The sequence below is a fragment of the Sarcophilus harrisii genome, chromosome 1, assembly GCF_902635505.1.
Source record: "Sarcophilus harrisii chromosome 1, mSarHar1.11, whole genome shotgun sequence".
Lineage (NCBI taxonomy): Eukaryota > Metazoa > Chordata > Mammalia > Dasyuromorphia > Dasyuridae > Sarcophilus > Sarcophilus harrisii.
The window spans coordinates 459,742,336-459,760,719 of record NC_045426.1 but is presented as its reverse complement, the minus strand read 5'-3'; the positions used below and the strand labels follow the sequence as shown (position 1 = coordinate 459,760,719).

General features: G+C 30.6%; 1 protein-coding gene across 3 annotated transcripts in view; it reads right to left on the bottom strand.

Annotated features, from left to right (window-relative positions):
* LOC116420573 (aspartyl/asparaginyl beta-hydroxylase-like) overlaps positions 1–17,620 on the bottom strand; it is a 37,152-nt gene extending 19,532 nt beyond the window's left edge. Inside the window, exons 1-5 of one of the 3 annotated variants that reach the window (XM_031946363.1) lie at positions 17,433–17,605; positions 10,241–10,390; positions 9,693–9,737; positions 7,981–8,049; positions 1,081–2,132 (exon numbers count right to left, since the gene is read on the bottom strand). In XM_031946363.1, the coding sequence (XP_031802223.1) occupies positions 1,891–2,132; positions 7,981–8,049; positions 9,693–9,737; positions 10,241–10,390; positions 17,433–17,448 (522 nt within the window). In that variant the 5' untranslated portion in view covers positions 17,449–17,605 and the 3' untranslated portion in view covers positions 1,081–1,890. Of the gene's footprint in view, positions 1–1,080; positions 2,133–7,980; positions 8,050–9,692; positions 9,738–10,240; positions 10,391–17,432 lie in introns of those variants that run through there. The other 2 variants (XM_031946361.1, XM_031946362.1) reach the window with 2 other exon arrangements.
* Positions 17,621–18,384: the final 764 nt, after the last annotated feature.

Here is an 18,384-nt window from a genome sequence, read left to right as displayed (position 1 = left end):
GGAATCTTAATTCTCTTAGGTCTTTTACATGTGCTGTAATTTCACAAATTTTCAGCTGATAAACATTAATTAGCTGACAAAAAAACCCAGAAAATAATACTTCATTTATTAAACCAGTTTATTATTACCATGTTTAGGTTTTTCTGTAGGGATTTTTGTCACTTTATTAACTAGTAACTAACAAACTTTCAGATAAAATTCAGGGAAGATTATTATTTTAATAGAATAGTCAAATACGATACACAAAGACCAGACAATATTAAAGTGATAAATAGGGAACACGAGGATATTTGAAATTTTAATTAGAAATTGCCTCTTCTCTTCTCTATTTTATATTGAATTGTTGTTATATTTTTGGGTCAAATTAAGACATTTTTCCATCAAGAAAGATAAGTGATACCAAAATATAGCTACATATTTTAGAATAATTCTGTTTGTATACCTATTTCAATTTAATAATCACTAATAAATTCAAGACATGTAATGGATTCAATAGCAAAATTTGACTAAATTTTGAAAAGTGAAGTACAGTTTTAACTTTAAATATACTAAAATTTACACAATTTCAAAAATCAAATTGTGAAATATCATTTCACAAATTATTTCACTATGGGCACTACTATTTTAAAAGACTAAAAAGTCTTATTCTGGAATTTAAAAAAAATTCATAAGTTTTGAAAGTTCACCCTAATGGATGTCCAAATTATAATGGTTTTATTTAAAGTTCTATGAAATAAGACTTATATGACACTAACTAAAATACTTAAAATATCAAATGTAGTAACTTTCACTACAGTACTTCTATCAAAATAGATTAACTTAAAAGTAAAAGGTTAACAAGTATTAAGGAAGATTTCAAGAAAGTCACTGAAAGTTTAGGAGAATTATTTTCAATTTCCCCTTGATAAAGATTCATGTCATTACAATAAATTCTACTTAGCCCTAAAAAAAAAATTAGATCTTTGTTTTAATATAGAACTTAAAAGTATTTGAATTTCTATGCCAATATTTGCATATGAATATTAAATACAGGAAAAAATAGACATTAGATATTAGGGTAGGTGAATAATTTTAATATGTTTGACATTTATATAATATACAAATTCACATTTTCCCACTTGCATAAAATTTGAAAAAAAAAATCACATCCACATCCAACAGGAGTGAATTTGCTATCTTAAAATAAGAATGAAAGTTTGCTTTCATAGACAGAAATATACTGGCATGCCATAAAACATAAAACAATTTGTTTTAAGTAATCTATGGCAAAATTATAAGGTTATTTTTTCTTTGAAAAGTACTTCAAAAGCACCAATACAGAGCTTTTAATTAAAATCCATATTAACCTTTAATAAGACTTTAAAATAAATTACAATAAATAAAAATTAGTATCAATTGTTTTATGTTATAATTATATGTAATAGTTGTATTAAAGATCAAGGTAGAAGCATGTTCTTTATATAACTTTATCAATCATGCCAAAATATTTTGTCATCAAGACCATTACCATCATCTCAATATTCTGTTAGAAAGACAAGCATTAAGTGTTAATAATAAAACAATACTACAGTTAATATTTCATGTTTAGTGCAGAGAATGCACAAACTGAAGCAAGATCATACAGAAACCAACTAAATCATTAAGGACTTTTTAAAAAATTTATTTTGTAAACTGTTAAAATAACTGTGTAATGCTATTTCCCCTAATACAAAATAGAAAATTAATGAAAGGCCCATCAACTAGTAAAGAAAGGTCACATGGTTAACTTTATTTTTAGTAAAATCAAACATTAGGTTCAAGTCCCCCTCCCGAAATTCAATCCTGATATAGCAAGAAAGGAATCTGTTTGAAGTTTAGCACAAAGCCAGTAATTTTAGACTTTGGTCAATGTTACTGGTTCTGTAAATCCAAAATAATACAAGTCTTTTTGCCCTGAACCCCTTCATTCTGTGACGTACCATCAACATCACCTGCAGTTTCGCTCTCTTCTTCTTCTAGTATTTCAAAAGGAGTCATTACATCATAGAGAAATGAGAGGAAGCCATAAAACCAATCAGAGCTTTCCTCTGCTAAAATATTAAGGACTTCCTCAAGAGAATCAATATTTTCATTACTGCCATCTTTGGTCAGGCCTACACAAGAATAAAAGGAGAGAGAGAAAAAGAGAGAAAGAGAGAAAATAAAGGAAAGCAGTTAGGTGGAAAAAAAGAAATTGAGGAAATGTGATTTAAGAAAGGAATCTTGTACAGGGACATAGGTGTCTACAGAAAAGCCATTTAGGAAAGTAAAGTAATGATTACAAGAGAAAATATCAGATTAAACCATGCATTTGGGGCAGAAAACTCTTAATTTTCATGCAGTAAAGAGGTCAGTGGTATAAACAACATTAAACTGCAAATAACTAACTAGAAAGCCATTCCTGCTAGATTCTGAATGCATTAACTTACTTCCCTAATATATTTTTTTTGCAAGAAAGTAGTCTTTCTAATGATATATTGCTTCAACAAATGGTTAGTTTGTTCTTAGTTTGTCAGCCAAAAAAAAAATGTCATTAAAAATAACAGAGATAATCCACAAAGTTCAGTGCCTGAAATTAAATAATCAAGAGGTGGGTACACAAGTATTTTTGGCCTGACCATGAGAATTCATTGATAACTATAAAATTAATTTCCTCAAATTTCCCCCCTTAGGCTATCTCATTCTCCTATTATGATCAATAGCATCATTAATAATAAAAAAAGTTCTAAAAAGATCATCCCAAGGTCATAAAATCCAAGGCAGAACTGAAATTATAATCAATTAATTTTCTAAACTTCTTCACTGTACTTTTCACCAATTACTATCGCCTTGACACATCAAAATAAAAAATTAAAATACACTAATGACAACAAATTAAAACTTAGTCTATTAATAAAGTATTCACCTCAACCAATCATAAGAAAATAAGTTTCAGGCTTTGATGGACTATTCTTAATTTTAAAGAGTCGCTACTAAACAAAAAATTTACCCTTCATGTCATGAAAGCATCTTATAGCATGCAATTTGCTGGCAATTTCTAAATCTTAGATGTAAAACATGTCCCAGTGATGAGAATACAATCAGTCCAGGTCTTAAATAGTGTGGGAAGTTAACAAAAATATTTATCAATGCACATTACTAAATACAGATTTGAGTCAAGATGGCATGTCTGAAGAAATGAATTGTACTACCAAAGAATAATCATTAATCTTATAAATGTTGACAAGATGTAGCAAAAATCTCAGGATTTTTTCCATCTCATTAATTCAAACTGAAGCACTACAGGCTTTATTGTACAAAATCTCTCCATTTATTATTAAGATCTAAAATTAATATAAAAGAAATACAGGTACATGGTGTTGGTCAAATGCTAAGTGACATGATGAAGATCATATATAATTTACTCCATATATGTCTATCAGAAAAATACTTTGTAACCCATGTTTACCCTGGATGCCAAATCTGGTATAATGCACTTCCTACAAATCTTGTTGACACTTAAAAGTGATCTCTCAAACTGAACATATAACTTTACCCTAAAGTCTGCTTATCTTCCTGACTTCCCTATTTCCATCAATGTTAAGTGCAAACTGTTAAAGAAGCAGGTAAACTGCCAGGAGTTTTGCCAAAGATGTCTTCTTGATTTTGGAGTCCAGAATCTCCACCTTTCTCCTTCTTGTCCTGCCGCCAAGTGAATCTCTGCCCTCTGTCACTTTACTCTCTCTAATCCTTGCCTACTATTATCTTAACCCCAAACATTGAGCCAGCACCAAACAGTGAGAAGGGCCATTTTTCCAAAGATATGCTAATAGAGTCATTGTCCAATAGGTAATTAGCCTTAAGTACTCGGTTTTTTGATTCAAGTGCACCTTTTCATAGTTTCAGCCCTTTCATAGTTTCAGCATAGTTTCATGCCAGCCTCAATGATGGCATGATGATCATTTTCTTTGACATTTAAGCTAGAAATCTCAGTTGAATCAAAAAGTCAAAAAGTTCTAATGATTATACATTTACAGCAGAATTCACCCCATTTCCTATCTGACCCTTTAATTCTAGATCCCTATTTCTTTTTTTCCTGGGCTTTCATAACTGACTCAACTTTTTTTAATTGAGTTCCCAATCTCTTCATTATTTTAATTATACAATAACAGTCTTCCTAATTAATATATTGATTTGATCATGTCAACTCAGGTATCTAAAAATCTTAAGTAGTTCTTCCACAGTCTATTGAATCAAAGCCAAAATTCTTAGCTTGGAATTTAAAATGCCCCATAATCCCATCCCAAAGTATCTATCAGTTTTAAGTCATGCATTACTCCCTTTTAAAATACTCTATTCTCTAGGACAGCTAGATAGCACAGTGGATAGAGTACTGGCCCTGAGTTAAAATCCAGTCACACAGTTTAGCCACATTTGGATTCAGGTTCTCCTGGAATCTTGTTATAAAGAATTTTGAAACTAATTTCCCTTCTTCTATGTTTAATAGATCATCAGGGACAATGCCCTATTTCTAACCCTAACAAAAACAAAACCAAAAAATAAAAAAACGTTTTTTTTCTTTTTCTTGATAAATATTATTATGGAAAAAAAATTAAACTATCAAAATCACAAAGAACTATAAAATCTTGAAAACAAAAGTGGGTTTTATTGTCTCTTAACATTAATAGGACAAACTCTATTGCTAAAAGATATAATAAGAAAGCTGCCAGTTAAATACTATCATATAACTAAAAAGTTTCTTCCTTATTCATTCAGAGACCTAAGAAATGTGTGATTTAAGAAAAAGAGGGAACCTTTTTCATAATGAGTGGTTTCTTATCTCCTATCCACAAAGGGAAGAAACTACTCAATAAAGAAGCATCAGAAAAGAATAGGGATCAGAATTCTACAAACTTCAGTAGTTGTCCCCAATAAATACACTCCCTGGTTTTACTTTTGGAGGCTTATGATCTCATTTGCAGTGAATGCCAAAACTATGAGGTAGAACTTTACAACTAATGATCACAAGTATGGTAGCTTATCTCCTTTTCCTTTATATTTTAAACTCATAGTACCAACTAGTCAAATTGCTGTACATTGCTGACAGGGAAACAGGCTTGTTATTCATGTTATGTTTGGTTTTTCTTGTGGGAGACATCTTCCTATTCATTTACTTAGGAATTTATCATGTCACCAGAGTAACATGTGTTTGGTTTGTTTGCTTGTTTTGCTGAGGCAATTGAGGTTAAGTGACTTGCCCAGGGTCACACAGCTAGGAAGTGTTAAGTGTATGAGCCCAAATTTGAACTCAGATCCTCCTGACTTCAGGGCTGGTGCTCTATCCACTGCACCACCTAACCTGGCTGCCCGGAGGTGCAGGGTGGGAGGGATGGGGGGGGAGGGGGAGAACATGTTTTGGTAGAGAATTTTTTTCATTTCGATTGATTTTAGTTGTTAACAAACTAGACCAAAATAAAACATTTTAAAGGAATTCATATCAACAAGGATAGGTTGCCTTGCTAGGCTCTTTATGTAAGTGAATGATAAAGTTTAAAAAATTTGCAAGATGGGATGGCAGAGTAAAAAGGGAACAAGAATCAGAAGTCTAAAGCACAGTGCTTAACACCTGACACCATTCATTTAGCTATGTAATATTGGCTAAGTCACTTAACTTCTATAATACTAAATTTTCTCATATTTAACAAAGGAATAATAATGCTTACATTTCTTGTCACAGGGTTGTTGTGAAGTTAAAATGACAGTGTATGCAAGCATTTTTCTGACTATAAAGGTACCATATAAATTCCATGGTTGGTATCTATTAATTGTGAATTCCACAGAAATTACTTAATTCTGTACATCTCTGTATATGAGTCATTGTTTTTTTGATTAAGTATTAAAAATGTTTAAGTTAGCATCTACTTCTTTTCTACAAAATTGATAAGGTTGATGCAAGCTAAATTAAGACCCTGTAACAGCCTAAAAATTATTCACTTAAAAACAATCATACACATCTAATATTCACAATAATATAAAAGTTATAACAGAAAATAAATGTCAGATTTTACCTTCTGCAATTGATCTGATTAATGACCCACTCACTTTTGATTTTCTATGCCATGACTCATTAAAGATTTAAATGAATATGCTTAATATTACTTCTTTTCTGATATTTTTACTGAGGTAAAATAAGATCAGAAGTGAACAAACAACATTTTATTATCTCCAGACTCAAGCTAAAATGTATGTTACTATTTTCAAACAGTGGAAGATTAAAATTAATGAAAAAGAAATGATAAAAGTTGAGTCTGACAACAGGGGTTAAACTTTAGTTTCCTCAACTTAAATCAGGTCAAAACTAATTGTATGAAGTCCTGAGAATGCCACATCATATTCCTGAGCAATGTGATGAAGGAATCATGTGAAGCAATGTGATAGTCATGTTCTCAAAGAAACTCAGAGATTTAATCACTCAATTCAGTTGTCACATTTCTAAATATGAAAATGCTTACATAAAATTCAAGCAGTACCTTGTTTTTGCTAGCTAGGCCACATATTTTCTTTTAATGCTTTATTTTAAGATCTAGTCAATTTCCAAATATGAAATTTGATGCTTGAAATCCAAATGTAATCCTGCCACACATGTGGACAATGCTAAAATAAAATCTTTTTAATAACTTACATGACAATTTCTAATATTATTCAACAAAGAAGTTGTATTTAATTTGTACATAAGCTGTACATAATTTGTAGATACATTTTAATAACTTCTTTCTAAAAATAATGAATTAGTGTATATTAAAATTTGGAAAACAGTTTTAAAGTAGTAAACTAACTTTTCATCATACTAAAATGAAGAACTGCTTAAAGAAAAACATTCTTATTACTAAGTAGATAGTATAATTATAAATGCCACACATTTAGTGTGGGCATTTAAAACTTTCTTTAAATTATAGGATAATGAAACACACAAACACACACACACACACACACACACACACACACACACAAAACACATTGCTGTGACAATCCATCCTTTCCTGCTTAATAAGACTTTCAGAGATTATGCTACATCTGTATAAGTTTCAAGGGTCAGTGGTCACACCCATTATATGATGAGGCATTAAAGTATTATATGAGTGAAAATATTTCAAACTAAAATAACTAAAGTATATAAGGGTTCTTCATGAGCAGAAAGATATATTATATATATATATATATGGAAATATATAAATATAGACAAAAATCACATTAAGAAATTTGACATGATTTTCAGAGAAAAATCAACAAGATTTGCTAGCAATCAAGAATAATCAGTGGGCTCTTCCCTCTACCAAAGCACCAAAGCACTATCACTTTCACAATAATAAAGTGGGGAGAATAACATAAGGATTTAGTCATCTGAAGCTCTCAATGGGTTCAAATATAGTATATTTAAAGTGTTTACTTTCAAGATCTACAACAGACTACACGTTGTAACTTTTTTATTATTACTATATTATTTTATGGTAGACTTACAAAGATTTTAAACTTTAATTTAAAATTTAAGCTTATGTAAAAGATATTTTCAAAGCCAATAAAAAAATTATATAGTTAATTTGAAAGCCAAGTAGCACTGTTTTTGTTCAAGATTTATTAAATGTTCAAATAAAAAGTATTTTCAAGATGAAGACAGGACATAAAAAATGTATTCTCAATTTACCAAGGTTTGTATACAATGAATACTTCACATAATATTATCTTTAAAATTTCTAATGTTCAAATAAAAAGTATTTTCAAGATGAAGATAGTACTTACAAAATTTGCTCTTTATTTACCAAGGTTTGCATACAAAAAACACTTCAAACAATATCTGTCTTCTTAAAAATTTATAATGCTATGCCCAATCTAAGGACAAAATTTTAAATGGTTTCACAATCAAGGTTCCATGCATAATATCATTTTTGGCATATTCCTGTCATTCCAAAATTAAGGTATACTTGCCTAGTAAAACTTTGGCATCATCAACATCAAAATCACCGTCACCATCAGCATCATAGATTCCCAGCTTTCCTATAATTAAATTTAAAAAACAGTGGGAGAAGAGGAAGGGTGGGAATGAAAGAGAAGAAGATAGTTGGACATTTCCATTTATTGAAATCTTCATAGTAGACATACTGTTGCAATTAGTCCACTGTACTTCTAAGCCAACTATTTTTCTCTTTACAAGTGACAATTATCTTTTCTTAATAGATCTAAAAATCACATAGAATATACTTTGAAATTCTGATTTTTCATTTATCCAATTAACAAAAAATGAAAATCATAAATGATTAAATAAATTTACTTCATTCTATAATAATTTATTTTAAAATTTGAGGTTATGAAATGGATGGTTTAAATTATACAAAATTTTTTTTGCAGTAATGCTAAAAACTTTAAGCATCTCATCCAACTGTACAATATTAAACATATATTATTAATAGTTAAGGAAGCTAGATAACAGTGTAATAAGCACTAGCTCTGAAGTCAGTAGGATTCGAAATCGATCCTCAGACATTTAACACTTACTAGCTATGTGACTCTAGGCAAGTCACTTAACCCCAATTACTTCAAAATTTTAAATTTTAAAAAATAGTTAAGCAAGCTTCATGTTTCGAAATCTAAAAATATTTGTTTATTTATTCAATCTTCAATGTTATAATCAAATCTGATCCAGGTAGAAAATAAAAAGGAAGATCAAATCTTAAATAATTTGTAACTAAAGCAAAGAAATAGTTATTTTTCTATTCAAAAACTAGCATTTATAGCAGAATCACTTAACCCTTTCCCCCCCAAAAAAAAGCTACAATAAAGTTTTCTTAGTAAGCAAGACCTAAAATAAGATGCCTAATGTTAAAAATATCCTGATGCTATGAATGAACCACTTTATCCTATTTAAAAATCTAATTAAGCAATAAAAGTTATAAGTATTTAAAAATGAAATAAAAATAAAAAGATTAGGATTCATCCAAGAGAAATAGTGAATACAAGCATAGACTATATCTTTGCTTGTCAAGGAAAGCAAGCATTCTGATTTGAAAAAACAAAAACAAAAAACTTTGAAGCTTAACTTTCCAGCAGGATGATGTATAACTTATCATTACTGACAGAAGTTATAAACATTCAGTTCCCCCAAAACAGCCCAGAGATCAATTATGTCATTTACCAAAATATCTTTAAAAAGAATATTGTAACTTTTTAGGAACTAACAACAGTATCAGAGTGATATATATCTCTAATCCCCTCAGTTTCTAGTACCTCTTTTTTTTGGTCTAAAAGACTGATGTTATGCAAAAGGGCTTTTTTCTACTCAGACAGGCGATAATGTAATTTACCACTAACATTTCTGAAAGTGAATACATTTTTCCTAAGAAAAAAATATCACAAAGAAATGGGAGAAATGAAAGTTATTCTCCTATTTTCCTATAATGAAAGTTATACTCCTATTTTTTTGACAAAAGTTAAAGTGAAAGTTATAGATCTGAAGATAAAAGTTAAAATTAATAATTAATTTAAGCTATAAAGCTAACAATTAAAACTATATATCTTGTGGGACATTGGTCAAAACTTTTATACTGTGGAAGTTTCTTTAAAAGACAAAGTAAAATAAGGTATAGTAAAATTTCAGAGACAGAAAATATGAGCTTTTTAAAAATATGTCTTGAATAGCCTACCTTGAAGTACCTCTGACAAGTTATAACGGAAGTCCTTTGCTTTGGCTGCATGCATATAAAAATATGAGAACTGTTACTCGTATTAAAAAACACAAATTATTTTAAATATGTTCCCTTATTTTACTGCTTGATTTACATGTTTTTCTATTAATAATTCACTATGAATCCATTAAAAAAAAAAAAAAAACTAAAGATTTTTTTTGCAAATTTCTCTCTAATCTGCAAATCTTTGGTAACCAAATGTCAACCTTGTGTGTTTGGGGGTCATTTTTCTAAAAGACATTAAAATTTAAAACTCTTATTTACATTATATTATATATATTATATTTATTCATAAATGTTTTCAAGCTATAATACTATTTGCTTTTCTAAAAAGCTTGATTACTCTTGAATAAATGAAATAATCTGTCAACAAACTAGGAGATTCAAATTTTGCTTATACTTGGATATCCCCAAAACAGAGAATAGCGTTAAATATTTAAATTATACTGTCAGAATAGAAATATACATATTTGTAATTTTTTAAAGTATGGAAAATTAACTCTTACCTAGAACTTCTTCATAATCAACAAGATCAAACCAAACAACAGCTACAGAAGTCCAGACGCCCAGCAATGCAATTACCATAAACCATGTGAAAAATGAACTTCCAGACAGTCCTTCTTTCTTTCCATTCTTATGTCCTCCATGCTTTGCCTCTGTTGAAAGACAAAAAAGTTGGAAACATCATCATTTGACGAAAAAATAAAGCTTTACTGCAGCTTTTAATTTCTGAAATGCACTATATTTTCTAGTAACTGGTTGTCTGAAGATAAGCTACTAGTATGAAGTATTCCAAGAACACAAGAGACTTAAAGAAATTGCTTTCATATTTTTGTTAAGTCCAGCAAAAGACACTACAGCTAAATCATTAAATTTTTAAAAAAGGAGAAGAAAGAAAACTGAAATTATCTGACATCTGATAAAAAACAATTGATGTGGAAATTGTCAGGGAAGCTACTTTCACTGAATTCTCTGAAAAACATGTTTTAATAAAAACCTCTGGACACAGTGCAGCATTAAATGAAAAATAGTAAGAGAAATAAAAAACAGAAAAAAAAAAATAAAAAACACTTCCTGAAAGATAGCCCCCCCCCAAAAAAAAAAAAAGATTTCATTTCTAAAATATATGGAGAACTGACTCAAATTTATATGAATACAAGCCATTTCCCAATTGATAAATGGTGAAAAGATATGAACAGACAATTTTTAGACAAAATTAAAATCATTTCTAGTCATATGAAAAAAGTTCTAAATCACTATTGGTTGAAATGCAAATCAAGACAACTGTGAGGTATCATTTCACACCTCTCAGATTGGCTAAGATGACAGAAAAAGAAAATAATCCATGTTGGAGAGGATGTGGGAAAATTGGTACCCGAATGCATTGCTGGTGGTGGTGTGAAAAGATCCAAGCACTCTGGAGAGCAATCTGGAACTATGCTCACAGGGCTATGAAACTCTGCATACCCTTTGATCCAGCAATGTCTACATCCCAAAAAAGATCATAAGATAGAGGAAAGGAACCACATGTGCAAAAATGTCTGTTGTAACCCTTTTTGTAGAGGCAAGGAACTAGAAAGTTAGTGAATACTCCTCAATTGAGGGATGGCTGAATAAATTATGGTACATAAATGTTATAGGATATTATCGCTCTATAAGAAATAATAAGCAAAATAATTTCAGAAAATCTGGAAAGATTAACATGAACTGATGCTAAGTGAAGTGAGCAGAACCAAGAGAACATTGCACACAATAAGAATAAGATTATGCATTGATCAACTGTGATAGACTTGACTCTTCAAAAATGAGGTGTTTCAAGAAAACTCCAATAGACTTGACTTGTAATGGAAAGTGCCATCCACCTCCAGAGAGAGAACTAGGGAGTCTGAATGTGGATAAAGAATAGTATTTTCAGATTTTTTGTTGTTGTTTGCTTGGGTTTTTTTTTCCTTTCTTGTGCTTTTTACTCTTTTGATATGCTTTTTTCAATCAGTATGACGAATATGGAAATATGTTTATAAGAATGCAAATCTTTAACCTATATTGTAATGTTTGCACTGTTGGGCATAAGAATGCAAATGTTTAATCTATACTGGATTGCTTGCTGTGTTGGAAAAGGAGATGAGGAAGAAAGATTTGGAACATGAGGTTCTAAAAATGTGAATGTTGAAAACTATCTTTGCATGTATTTGGAAAAACAAAATATTATTAAGGGGAAAAAAATCCTAAAAGGAAAATCCCAGGAATGTCATAGCAAAAGTTCAGAATTTTCATATCAAAGAAAAAAAAATACAAGTACCCATAAAGAAGCAATTGAAGTACCAGGGAACTATAATCAAGGTCATATGAACTCTCATAGTATTTACTAAAAAAACAGGAACTCCTGAAATACAGTATTCCAAAAAGCAAAAGAAGCAGGCTTATAAAACCTGGAATAACTAATTTTCCCAGGGAAGCAGAGTATAATCCTAAAAGAAAAGAAAAGGAAAAAAAAAAAGGGGGGGGGGGGAATCTTTAATGGAATAAATAGCTTTCAAACTTTTTTTTTTTTGATATGAAGACCCAAATGGGGAAAAAGTTTTAAGTTATAAATAGAAAAACCCAGAGAAAACTAAAAAGGAATTTGAACGACTGGAAGAAGCTATGATTATTCATAATTGGATTGAGTGAGAAAGTATAAAGAAAAGGATGGAGTAAATGGACATTAAGAGAATATTACTCAAGTAAAATGGACTTGAGTTTAATGCATAAACACATGGAACTCAAGAAAATAAGCAGGAATAGAAAGATGGGAACAAAGTTAATGAAAGTTTAATGAAAGAAAATAATACAAAAGAGGAAATAGTTCTAAGAAAAACAAACTTCTAGATTTTGAAAGAGGAATAGGGAGAAAAGCAGAAGCAAAAAAAAAAAATCTTGAATCTTAAGATTGTCTCTGAAACAGGTGGAGAATGGCTAAACAAACTGTGGTACATGTAATGTAATAGAATACAATTGTGGAATAAGAAATAACAAGAGAGAATTTCAGAGGACTGTGTGTAGTATGAACTGATCTAATAAGAAATAACAACAGAGAATTTCAGAGGACTGTGTGTAGTATGAACTGATCTAAAGAAAATGAGCAGAGATTAAAAAAAAAAAAAGTACATAAAGACAACAGCATAAAGAAAAACTCTTGAAAGGTTTAGGTACTCTGATACAACTAACCAAGTCTAGGGAGACTTCTATAAATGTTATCTGATCTTCTGATACTATTGATAGATGGCCACAGGTACAAAGATAGACATTCTTAGACAAGGACACAATCTTATGATATGCATTTTTTGTAACAAAGAATACGTATTCTCTCTCTCTCTGCCCCCTCCCCTTTCTTTTTACACAATGGAAAAAGCAGTAATAGACAGAAAAAGTTTGTTAAAAATAAAATTTAATGTAAAAAAAAAAAAAAAAAAAAGAATTAGGCTAAAGTGGAAGGCAGAAATAAAGTACAATGAGCTTACCACAAACCCTAACAAAATTCCTCCAAGTAGATCTAGAAAATAAACAAACCAAATCCTAATTGGAAAATCCAAGAAAAAAATTACAGTAAGTCATTTCTTCAAGCAAAGTTGGCATAGGGAGACAGATTGGTCTATGCACCCAGGGGACAGGGAATGCCAAGGGCATGTGAAATTGTCCAGGTGACAAATGGAAGTTCTTTCATTAAATACCCAATTTCTGATCATAAATCCAGAATGAACTAAACAGGGGATCTGAGCACAAGGGGAAGTGGAGGAAAGAGAACTTTGAAAATTTGCTAGTCCTTAGCCTGAGCTGTCCTGCGATCTTGGAATAACAGCACCCTCAGTACCCCAAGAAAATAGCATCCCAACCATTACAAACATTCCCTCCAGGAGCACAAAGCCTTATCCTACAAAAATGTAGAAATTAGAAAGTACATTGGAAGAACGAGCAAACAAAAGCCAAAAAAAAAAAAAAAAAAAAAAGAGCTATTATAATAACAGGGATGCTCATGAGACAAACTTGAGAAGAGAATGATTGCAAAACATTATAATCAAGGTCTCAGAGAAAACAGTTTAGGTACAAATCAACTAGAACTATTGGAAGCAAGAGTTTTTTGAGGGGTTTTTTGGGGGGGTAAGGGGTTGTTTTGAAAATGTTTTTTGTAAATGAAATAAGAAAAAATGAAAAGGAAAAATTTGAAGAAAATTTTTTTTAAAAGAAACAACTTTGGAAGACAATTTTGGAAAGGAGATTAAACAGCTTAACAAGAAGTTCAAAGCTTGCAAAAAATAACAAACTTTTTGAAAATCAGAGTGGATCAAATAAAAGCTAATGAAATCATGAGATGAGAAATATTAAAATCAAGAAGCTGAAGAAAAAAAGAAAATTTAAACAATCTCAGAGTAAAAATAACTGACCTGGCATATATACCAAGGAGAAGAAAAAATGCAAAGCTCTTTGGAAAAGGAGAAAAGGAGGGAGGATGAAAGGGATGATAGACAGAGGAAGGAAGGTGAAGAGAAGGAAGGAGAAGAAGGAGAAGGAGAAAGAGGAAGAAGAGGAAGAGGTAGAGAGAGAGAGAAGGGAGGAGGAAAGAGGAAGGAGAAAAAGGAGAAGAAAGGAGGAAGAAGGAAGAAGAAAGAAGGAAAGGAAAAAGAAACAATAGCAGTACAGAAAAAATATATACACACAAACATAATAAAAATGTGAGGAGCAAAAAAGTTATTACTAAAATAGATTTAATCAAAAGAGAAAAATAGGGAAAACATACTGTGTCATCCATATTTATAAATATTGTTTTAGACTATTTAAAAATAGCTAGATAGAATAAAAATGGAATGTAGTTATAGTGTAGGAAATGATGAGTTGGTGGATTTAGAAAAATATGGAAAGACAGATTTATGAGGGATGATGCTATTGTCATCTGAATATGACAAAGGAAGAAAGAAAAAAAAATACACACAGTTCAGTACAAAAGTTTGTTTCACCCAACAGGAAAATAAGAGGAAAAGAAGAGAAAGGGGAGGGGGAAGAATTAGAAAGTAGATTGGTTAACAGAAAGATCAATCATAAAGAAAATGAACTCTAAAGATGAACAAAAATAATAATAGCTATTTTTGAGTTAACAAAGAATGGAAATCTGAGGGAATGTCCATAAAGAACAGGCAATAGTATAAATGTAGATTGTAAACTCATAGAGGTCAGGGTCTATCTTGTCTATGAGAGACTTAATAAATGTATTTTGATTGATTATTGATGGAATATTTTTGTGCTATTAAAAATGATAAAGTAGATGACTGTCCTTTATTCAAGGGAGAAGGAAGGAGAGGAAGAAGAGAATTTTATTTCTATCAATTGAAAAAAATTAATTAAAAAAAATGTTAAGTTCTTTGAGAATAGGAATCATTTTTCTTTGTATTTCCAAAGCTTGGCACAAAGCCTGGTACTAGTAAGGTCTTAATAAATATTTATGATTTAATGATTCAATTTTATTTATGTATTTATTTGCTATGCAAAAAAAAATCTATCAAAATTGTACCCAAATGATCACTAGATCAGAGCATCCCGATTATTTAAATGTATTATGTGAATTAAATATCTGAATGAAAATTAAATTTCAATTAAATATCTATATGAATGTCTAACAAACATTACTTTTTATTAGGATCACAGTTGTACTAAATCAAAGGTACTTGTGATAGATTTTGTAGTTCATAAATTGCATATGACCATGGAAAAATAACTAATTTTAGTCAATGCTAAATATATTACTTGACAAAATAAGAGCTTCGTACTTGTATAGATACTAAGAATAAAGATAACATGATGGAGTTTCACTTGAAAATATTATGAGAATTTCTTTAAGAAAAAAAAAAAGAGGTTAAGTTCTCTTCAGGACTAAGCTTACTATAAGGTACTCTCTTATTCATGGTGCCTTCCCCCTTTAATGGCATCTTTCTCCTTACTCTGATTAGTCTAACCTGCCAGTAAATGACTTTCTCCCACCTCAGGGAGCAATTCCTTTCTCCTGGTTAAGTGTCAGTTCTTCAAGGGAACTTGTTTTTTTCCTTGCCACCTATAAGTTCTCCCAACTCTATTTCATATTTGATCAATCCTGGTGCCCATTTTATTTCTTTTTTTTTTTTTTTGTCAAAAAAAAAAAAAAAAAAAACTCTTCTCCTAAATAAATGTCCCTTTTAGAGGAAAGAAAGAAAGAAAGAAAGAAAGAAAGAAAGAAAGAAAGAAAGAAAGAAAGAAAGAAAATTAAGAGAGAGACAGAGAGACGGGGGGAGAGGAGAGGAACACAGAGAAGGACAGAAAGACAGGAAGAACGGACAAAGAATTCTTCATTCCCATAGGTTACCAGACAAGTAAAATATTAACAGAGGACACACTTCAGGATCAGGGATTTTTTAATCTAAAACCCAAGGATCCCCAAGTGATCTATGGATGGAAGAAAAAAATTTACATCATTATTTTCACTAAGCTCTGAATAAAATTTAATATTTTCTTCAATTATGAAAGTAGTCAACAATAGTCTTCACAATGTCATCTTTTTAAAACAAAATATAATTTTAACTTGCCATGTTAAATACATTTCTCATTACCTGGCATTAATAAAAATGATACATTTGATTTTTAGTATTTTTGATAACTATACTTCAATATAATAGACTGCCTCTATAATTTTATGTACTTTATTTCATGCATTTAAAGACATTATTCTGCAAAGGGTTCCTTAGTTTCTTCCAGATTATAAAAAAGGCCAGGGGTCTATGAACCAAAAAAATCTCCCTATCTATAAAGTTGTCTTTATTAGGTATGCATTAATACAGTTACACCATTTCCAAAAAGAAATTAAAATACTGACTTAAAGAATGAAATCTTTATCTCATAAAGAGATATCTTTATCTCTGTTAAAATAAACTAACAAGTGTGTGTAAAGCCCAAACAACTAAAAGACCCATGTTTCAGAAATTTGAAAGTGAGGTAAATAAAGTGACTTATAGGTCAGATCTAGAAAGAATGTGAATCCCTTGAGAAATCATGGAAAAATTTTGTACTCTAACAAATAAAATACAATATTAAAGAAAAATTTATTCAAGTACTGAAGAAAAAGCACTTCATATATTTTTTTTTAATTGGGAGATAACCAATACTTGTAAAGGAAAATGAGCAAAACAATTCAGGCCTAAAAAAAAACTAATTAGTAAACTATATTGGAAGGTACTAAATCTTGAGTTAAAATCACAATTCTTAAGTCCCTTCTTTGCACATATTGCCTGCCTCAAAAAAGTAGGTCAACTTCCATACAAAATCATGCACCCCACTGGAAGGAATTTTAGAAATTAACCTTTTCTAAATGTACAAGTCTGACAAAGAAAAGCTGTGTGTATATCCCAATTTCCTAATTTTTAATCCAAAAAATTATTTAGGCTACATATTCAAACAAAATCTAATGAAGTATGTCCCTATAAACAAAGATATGACCAAGACAAAGCTCTTTCAATTATTTCAACTATTTGAAATTAATGTCTCTATAAGTTTAAAACAGCAAATGCTGAACACTCACCCTCCTTCTATAGCACTCAATTTGCTTTCACACACACAAAAAAAATGAAAAATGAAATAAACATATGAGCCAAACACAAAGTAAATAATTCTAAATTTTCCATTAAGAAACTAGTTATATACCTTTATCCTCATTCATGCTGCTAACGTCTTCAGAAAATATTTATCATATATTTTAGATTGCTCCAGCTTTATAGGAGTGGTCAAACTTGCGGCTAGCTCAGCTAGAACCCGAAATTGGACCTGACTAAAACTCTCATCATGAGTTATTTTTAGTCACTTTTCTTCATAAGCCAAATGCTACTAATCACTCACCCTGGAATCCAGTACCAACAATCAGACAGTCCTCCTCCTCCTCCTCCTCCTCCTCCTCCTCCTAATAGGATATCCTTCTTGGTTGGTCTTTCCTTCCAATTTAGTCCCTAAGCATCAAGTATTCCAAAGAAATAAAACAGAACTGCCCTGCAATATTTCTTTTTCAGAAACAGATTTCAATGCCCTGATTCTAAACACTAAGTCATTGTTAACCAAACATAGACTAGGACAAAATATTGCTGTGAAACTTGGCTCTTAGCCAGGAAACTCTGAGGATTGGCCCTTCAAAAACTATTTTAGTATCTAATTTAGAAGATCATTATTAGACTTGTTGATGGCTCCAATAGGGAAAAATGAATTGAGAGTTCCAGAATACTGTTCTAGAATATATTATCCATAGGGGTGAAAGGGAAGGGGAACTTCCACATGCTCCCTCTTGCTCCAAAAGGATGTATATATAATTAATAATACAGTATGAGCCTGACACAAGATTTGTATGAGAACCAGCCTAGCTAACTTTAGAGACACACAACAAAAAGCTGGCCACCAGCTGATATTTTTGGTAACAGCATTTTGTGAATCTGTTTCTTAAAGTGAAGTAGGGTAGTAATCTGTATTAATAAAGAAAGTATCCAGACCAATAAAGTCACAAATCTTAGTTACAACCATCTAAAGCAGAGGTAACTTTTTAAAACTGGCGTGACAACTCTTCATTTATGAAAAGTAACTTATTGTTTTACAAATGTACAATAGATTCATT